Source organism: Siphateles boraxobius, unplaced genomic scaffold, assembly GCF_051911475.1.
Source record: "Siphateles boraxobius isolate OS27281-9 unplaced genomic scaffold, OSU_SipBor_1 99, whole genome shotgun sequence".
Lineage (NCBI taxonomy): Eukaryota > Metazoa > Chordata > Actinopteri > Cypriniformes > Leuciscidae > Siphateles > Siphateles boraxobius.
Window position 1 is genome coordinate 2,263,467 of NW_027509229.1, and position 8,660 is coordinate 2,272,126.

Below are 8,660 nucleotides of genomic sequence, written 5' to 3' on the forward strand. Positions count from 1 at the left end.
AGTCTTCCAAGGAAGAGGCTGTTTCCCCTGCTGCTTCCATTGTGGGTCAGATCGTTCTGTCACAAGAACTGGACGGAAGCAAATGCAAGTTGACTCTTTTATTAATGGTCAGAAGACACAAAGACAATCACGAGGAACACTGCAGATGGTGGCGCAGGGACTCAGTGGTCAGCGTGCAGGTGGTGGTGATACCGGTGCGGGTGATGGTGAATCCAGTGCAGATGGACATCCAGACGAGACAGGACACGAAGACACCGAACAGGAACTCAACTGGAACAGACTGCGACAGGAACACGAAGCACGACACAGAGAACACCAAACCAACGATCTGACAAAGAGAGGAGAGTGTGTTGAGTCTTTATAGGTGAGTGAATTGGCAGCAGCTGGTGCAGGGAACGAGATCAGCTGGCACGCTGATCAGTGGCACGAGCGGCCACGCCCACTCACACACACACAACAACAATGACACGAGACATGAAGAAAACAGCGAACTCATGAATCGTGACAATTATGTTTTCTGAACGTTTGTGACCCTAAGCTGAACTGACAAAAGATTTGTGAAAAATTGTGACAGCAAAGCATTAAAATATTTGTATTTAAACTGCTTATCAGAGAAACATCATGTAGTTATTTCGTTGTACTAAATAATGACCCAGCAGCTGATTGTGACATTAAGAGCTTTAGAGTAAAGGGTTTTGTGGTTTTTGATGTCACTTTGAATTATAGAAGTTGCAAATTGATAAATTCATGTACTGTTTTATTTATTTATTTTTTAATAGAAACCCCCCCAAAAAGGAATGTTTTAATAGGGCAGTTTAAACATATTGTCAATTTAGACAATTACACTAATATAAGGTTTGTCTATATTCTAAATTAATGTGAATGAATATGACAATATATTAAATGTTTTTAAAACATACAACCCACCCCTCCCTACCAGCACTTTATTTTTTCCACTTCAAGCACTAGCATCTCAGTGTAATAGACATCTTAATGTATGTCTCAAATCCATGTTTCTGATCGATTCTAGTAAACTATTGCTGAATCACACCATCTCTTTCTCCATCCCAACCCCCCAGGATGAAGTGTTTTTTTCTGCTATCACACAGATCATGCTGAACACACTGTGTAACACTAGGAGCCATGAGACTGTGTCAGCACTAACACAGGTGCATTTCACATTCAACACTGTTTGCCTTTCTCAAACTCAGCATCACTGAATATAACACTGAACATATGGATACCTAATTATCCTTTAATTACATTTGACCAAAGGAAGACATACAAACAGATTTTGCACATATACTCATATCAAATCTAATTCTTTAAATATTTGCATGCATCTGTGTTTGTTTAGTTCTCTTTACAGTATCTGTAATGTTTGAGCTTATTGAGATTTTCTTACTCATTCTTGCAGACTTTGTTATCTTGGCAAGCATGTGCACACAGATATTGTTGAAATATCCTCTCAAACTCTGATGGAAACACTGTTGTTTTTTTTGTCAGGAGAAACATCTGAGGAGCAGACGACTTAATTAAAAAAACTCCAATTCCTCTTTATTTAATGTCATTGCTTGCTTGGAGAAGCATTTGAAATATTAAAGTGATCAGTTGTGTATGAACTTCAGGATGTGTATAATTTATATGTGTCACCTATATCTGTGCCTATATATTTGTGTGCTAATATTTCATATTCAGTGTTGTGAATGTGTTGGGATCTCTGTATGCTTCCAACAACTTGTTTTTCTCGCTCTCTTTCAGCTTGTTATCACAGTGACATTTGTGTGCTTGCTGGAGGAGCCATCTGGAAGCTGCCCACACACATGTGAGAGCCGCTCTGAGCTTCGCTTCTGACTCACACACACACACTCAGACGCATTTGCCCACACATTTGCACACGCTGCAAATATTTTAGCCCCCAGGCTTCCAGAAACAGCTAATATCTGACATTTAACATGAGTTTATGTGTGTGAAGAGAGTCATCATTTCTCTGTCATAAGAAGCTGAAAACATACCTCACAATGATACTTGCACCTGCTGACTGAATCCACACACACCATTTGATGGACTACTGCAGTCAACATAGGTATATAAGCAGATAGACAACTTTGCTGTGTTAAAGTAACAGACAGTTAAAACACTGATCATACGTGAAAAAATGCACCACCTTTAATTATCTTTGCCTGGACTGGAATCAGGATGTAGAATCTTAAGTATTTGCAGTAAAGCTGTTTCCCGTGTTGTCAGTATTAGTGACATAACTTAACCCAAAATGTATTACTAACATGTGCTGTTATGAAAGCAATAAAAAGGTCAGTGAATATAAAAGATGAGGGGACGGCCCCATGTGCTGCACATTTCAAAAATGAAACATAAGTAAATTCACCCACACATGTGGTTTTAGACTGCGGAAAAAGCTCATGATGCACTATAAAAGAATTCGACAAATATGTTGGCTTATTATTACATAAATGAACATATTAAAAATAGAAAAATCTTACTATGGTAACATAAAGGTAATAAGAAAATGGGTTAGAATGATATATTTTTTGCCACATAACCAATACAGTTATATTGAGATACATTGAATTGCTAAGTATAATTACTAAGCATTCAAATAGTTGTTATTGTCACCAAGTCAAATTCATAAATGTACACAACTTTCATGAAGCCCTATTTCATTATCAACTCTTTTTTTTTAAATCAGGTTGTATGTGTAGTTTACTGCAAAAAAAAATAAAAGTAAAGGCAACTGGAATGCTTCTAAAGCTTACATTTTTACACATGCAACAACACTCCATTTCTGTTTGTTTGTGTCAGTGCACTTGTGAAATCCCCGCTCAGTCAGACACAAGAGATTTCCTGCCTTACCACAAACTTTTCTTACGCACGTATGATTCATTCATGTTCTTTCATTTTTGATTCAGTGTTTGTGTGTGTGTGTGCATGTGAGGCTTAGTGTGACATTCACGACAAATGGAGGAAATACTGCGGTGTTTGTACTACTGTATGCTGTAGTGCGCACACACACACACACACACACACACACACACACACACACACGCACACGCGCACACACACACACACACTAACACACACACACACACACACACACACACACACACACACACACACACACACACACACACACACACACACACACACACACCTGCAATATCACTGAGGAAGTTTGTTTAATTTTGAAACTAATAAAGCTATGCACTGTAGAAAAGACAATGCAAAAGTAGCTTAGGGAAGACTTGACCTCAAATGAAAATCTCTGTAGAGACCTTAAAATGACCTGAGGCTATATTAGCAGCAAAAAAAGCTGCTTCAACTTACAGTTTTTTACAATCACTTTGTTACTATTTTCAGAACCTTGATGTCATTTTTCACAACTCTAGACACAAAACTCACAACCAATTATCAAAATGCACATTTTTCAAAACTCTAACCATTTTCTCAATTGTTTGGATACAATACACATAAAACTTAGATCATTTGTTCATTCAACAAAAATCACTTGTTCAATATGACACAACTTAACATCAAAGTACTACTATTTCAAAAGGCAATTCACACATTACATTTCAAATGAATGTCTATTCATTTCCTTACACTGATCTAACTATCAATTGATACAACTGCTCAAAATGATAAGTAACTGTTGCGTTACTCTTAATGCATAGTTGTATGGAAACAGACAAACAATCTTCCATGTTTACAGTAAATCATGAAAGTTTCAAGATAACGAGATTCATTGTCACCAATTAGCGTGGAGCATGAACCAATTAGACTACAATATCCATGGATGTAGCCTAATATTTTATATCATACTGTAATGCTTCATCAGACACTGTGTCTATGGTCCCAAATACTGTACCACCTTTTCAGACTATTTAAAGTATTGACAGTACTGCACTGTAGAGATGCAGGCCCTTGGAATTGCTTGTCCAATTCTGCCAACTCGTTACTGATGATTGAGGGCACATTGTGGAATGAGTATATAAAGAGTTGATTGGGATCCAATTGCAAGAGCATAGTGATACGTAACATGGAGCCAGCAGGTGATCCAGGTCACAATGGAGGTCAAGTAGTGGTGGGAGGAAGACGAGGAAGACGTGTTGGTCAAAGGAATGGTAGGGGACAGGCAGCCCTTCTGAGAGGTGGTCGTGGGCCTCGTTTGAGAGGTGTGGGGGAACGTGGTAGAGGACAGGCACCCCTTCTGAGAGGTGGTCGTGGGCCTCGTTTGAGAGGTGTGGGGAAACGTGGTAGAGGACAAGGCCACGGACCAAGACAGCGGCAGCAACAGCATAGAGTGTCCAATGAAATTCGGGCAATAGTTGTAGACCATGTCATAAATCATGGCATGACAATGACTGAGGCGGCTACAATGATACAACCAAACCTGAGAAGGTCAACCGTGGCCTCAATAATCAGAACTTTCCGCAATGAGAACCGGTAAGTTATCAGCATGCACTAAACATTATGCTACTCTCAATTGTCAAATGACTGCATACCAATGTGTATCACAGAATAGGTGATGTGACCAAGTGTCTTCTTACTCTAATGTTCCCTGTAGAATTGTGACTAGGCCAAATAGTGGAGGCAGAGGCAAAATTCTAACTGACCAGCAAGAGCAGGCTGTGGTCGATTTGGTTCGGGCCAGAAATGATATTCGCCTTACAGAAATTCGCCAGCATATCTTGGACAATGAAGACATGTTCAACAATGTGGGATCCATAAGTTTGCCGACTATTGCACGCATACTGAAAAGGCACCAGGTATCTATAAAACAACTATACCATGTGCCTTTCAAAAGAAATGCAGACAGAGTGAAACAAATGAGGACTGAGTATGTTCAGGTAAGTTCAGTTTCAAGACGGCTGTTGTAAAAACATTCCCAAAAATTCTACATTGTACGGTAATCTCTAAATCTCTTTCCAAAATGTATTTTTAGAGGGTGATGGAGCTGGATGCTGATGACGACCATCACAAATTCATATATTTGGATGAGGCAGGTTTTAATCTGGCCAAGACAAGGAGGAGAGGTCGGAATTTCATTGGCCAGCGGGCAACCATCCAAGTACCTGGACAACGTGGGGCCAACATTACCATGTGTGCGGCTATATCAGAAGATGGTGTGGTGGGACGCAGACCTCATATTGGACCATATAATGCAGCTCTCCTTGTCACCTTTCTTGATGAGCTCGAACAGGTTTGTAGAGCTGAAGGTGTGACCTATGTCATTGTCTGGGACAATGTCAGGTTCCATCATGCTCATGTGGTGCAAGCATGGTTTCAGGCCCATGCACAATTTACCACCCTGTATTTACCCCCATACTCCCCCTTCCTTAACCCGATTGAGGAATTTTTCTCCGCATGGAGATGGAAGGTTCATGATAGGCACCCTCATGAACAAGTCACTCTTCTCCAGGCCATGGATGACGCCTGCAATGACATCACAGCAGACCAGTGTCAGGCCTGGATTCGCCATGCCCGAAGGTTTTTTCCAAGATGTTTGGCTAATGAAAACATCCATTGTGATGTAGATGAGAACCTGTGGCCAAATCCACAACACAGAGTTGATGACAATGTAGAAGTACAGTAATCACTGCTGTTTTATTTCTTACAGTGCAAGCAAGTTGAGGAACACTGCATTTGATGGTTTACAGTACTGTCTTTTCTTTTCTATTTCATTGCATTTGATGGTTTACAGTACTGTCTTTTCTTTTCTATTTCATAGCTAATTACTGTATTTTTGCTTTGATTAAAATAAACCAATGTTGTGATTGTACTGTAGTGTTTTGCATCAATATATTACAAACTTTGTTCAATGATTCCACTTTGTTTGTATTCTCTCTACTACTGCAGTACTTTACAGTAACAGAGGTATTTACTGTACATGTAGTACCATAATGAAACCTGTATCACCTATTTTGTTCTACAATAGTTAATGATTGTACGAACAATGACAGAGTGAAACTATCGGTTGCTTGTGTGTGGGTAATCTATAGTTGTGTTTCAATGGTATTTCACAGTAAATTTGTTTTTTGAACCAATGATTGTGCAAGTGCAAGATTTCTTTAAAGATGTGAATGCACAATGCAATGTTTTGAACATTAGACAACCTGTGTTACAAGTGATAACCGTTTTGAGTTTTGTGTCTAGAGTTTTGAAAAATGACATCAAGGTTCTGAAAATAGTAGCAAAGTGATTGTAAAAAACTGTAGTACTAAATTAAAAGGTCAGATATTTTTTATTTATTTTTAATAAATGTGCACAAATTTGTCACAAATCTAGTTTCCCTTTGGAATGGGAACTTGCACTGCGCACTGCTCTTGATTAATTTTGATCAATCTGGATTCTTAAGAGGGAGACTCGCATCTGATAATGTTAGACGTCTTTTGCACATCACCTCCCATCATGCATCTGAAATGGATACTCTACCTCCAGCCGGTTTTACTTCAGATGTGCAAAAGGCAAAAAGGACCACCTTGGTAATGGGACTCCTGCTGGTCAACAGGGAGTACCGACAGGGAAGCCCATAACGATACCTAATTTTTTGCCATTTTCAGTTGAGTCATCTCCTGGCTCTAAGCAGGATAGACGGTTAAAAGTTCGTTTGTTGCAGCTTCGAATTGAGAAGGAAGAGAGAGAGAGAGATTTCCAACTCCGTCGAGAGCTGGAACTGAAGAGGCTAACAGCAGAGACTGAAACGAGCTGGGAATTGGAACTTAAGAAACTAGAAGCAGATACAAGATTTAAAATAAGACAACTGGAATTTCAAACCAATGTTGACGCTGCTCGCCCCGTTACTCCTGCTAGTGTATTATCTCCACAGTCTGCCAGTGAGTATGATGTGAGCAAATATATTTCTCTGGTGCCTGTTTTTCGCGAGGCCGAAGTAGAAGCCTATTTTGGTGCATTTGAACGTGTTGCTGGAGCTCTACGCTGGCCTAAAGAGGTGTGGGCAATCTTACTCCAGTGTAAATTGACTGGTAAGGCACAGGAAGCTTGTGCAGCATTGTCTGTGGAGGACGGGTTAAATTATGATTGTGTTAAGAATGCTAATTTGAGAGCTTATGAGTTAGTGCCGGAAGCATACCGACAGCGTTTTTGCGGCCTAAGGAAAGCTCACGATCATACCTTTACAGATTTTGCTCGTGAAAAGGGGGTCCTCTTTGATCAATGGTGCACAGCATGTAAAGCAGATGATGTGGCTTCTTTACGCGAGCTGATCTGGCTCGAGGATTTTAAGAACTGTTTGCCAGAACGTACTGCTGTATATTTGGGTGAACAAAAGATTGCTTCCCTACAGCAGGCAGCCATATTCACAGACGAGTTTGCTGTTTGGCATCTGATGACTGTTTTAAACCCTTTATCTTTGATGGTTTTGTTTCTTTAAAAGGGAAAGCAGAAGACCAGCGACGAGTGAGAATACTGCGGGACACAGCCTGTTCGCAGTCACTAATGCTGTCTGGTACTCTTCCCATGTGTGACAGTTCTGATGTAAGTGCAGTCGTGAGAGGTATTGAGATTGGTTTTGTACCAGCGCCACTACACCGGATTTTTGTCCATTCTGACTTAGTGACTGGATTTTATACGGTGGGTGTATGTGCAGGGTTTCCGATAGAGGGCATTGAGGTAATAATGGGGAATGATATTGCTGGGGGGAAGGTGTTTCCTATTCCTAAGGTAGTCAGCAATACTATTCCTGAGTCTGAACAGGATGAGTTGGGGAAAAATCATCCTCATATTTTTGTAGCCAGCGTAACTACGAGAGCGCAGTCTCGTAAACAGACCCAGGAAGTTAATCTATCTGACTCACTTTTTGCCTCCATTTTCCCCAAGGCAGGTGTGCCCCATGATGATCCTGTGAGCTGCAAGTGGACGGAACTGAAAAGAGAGTGGACTCTGTGGGTAAGTTTGATCCTGCACATTTGCCACTCACTCCTAATGCTTTGATAAAAGCTCAAAGAAGTGAGCCCTCATTGGTTAAATGTTTTGCTTCGGTAAAAACAAACAACACCGAGTGTAACGGTAAGCAACCTTTCTTTGTGGATAATGGGGTACTGATGTGCCGGTGGGTTTCTCAGGTAGATGATGCAGATATAGAGCAGGATACATTTGGTTGGGCACAGATACATTTCTGTCACCCCTAGAGCCGCTGGCAGGCCCGCACCCTGGTAACCTCAGGGTGAGGTGTGAGTATTCCCCTGTGATACAGGTAGGTCTGAGCACTTCACTCCCAGTTCTGTTTTATCCTACCTCGCACCACTATGGCTCGGGTCGAGTATGAAGTAAGCTTCACTTCTTCTTTGGGCCGAAGTACGCTCCCCTGAAGCCAGAGCATTGCCCTGAGCTGACGCCCATGCATAGATGGTAGGCCCCTGACTAACTGGGGCCTCCGTTGAGGCAGAGTGGCGTATGTTGTACTCCCCTTGTTTTAAGGGTGCTAGCTTTCTTGCGGAGTACACTGCCATGGGCAATGTGATTAGGCACCAGGATGCTGTAGGCGCTGTGTAAACAGTTTTTCTGCCAACGAAGGCCATTAGGTAGTAGGCCTCAGCAGGCCTCCTTGATTGGACAGCGCCCTAGAGGGCACCGAGTGTAACGGTAAGCAACCTTTCTTTGTGGATAATGGGGTACTGATGTGC

General features: G+C 41.2%; 1 protein-coding gene across 1 annotated transcript; it reads left to right on the forward strand.

Moving 5' to 3' along the window:
• The first annotated feature begins 4,039 nt into the window (after positions 1-4,039).
• Positions 4,040-5,818, forward strand: LOC143733378 (uncharacterized). Its single transcript, XM_077225085.1, has 3 exons — positions 4,040-4,461; positions 4,583-4,865; positions 4,961-5,818. The coding sequence occupies exons 1-3, from the start codon at positions 4,055-4,057 to the stop codon at positions 5,609-5,611; spliced, it is 1,341 nt and encodes a 446-aa protein (XP_077081200.1). The 5' UTR covers positions 4,040-4,054; the 3' UTR covers positions 5,612-5,818.
• The last annotated feature ends 2,842 nt before the right edge of the window (positions 5,819-8,660 follow it).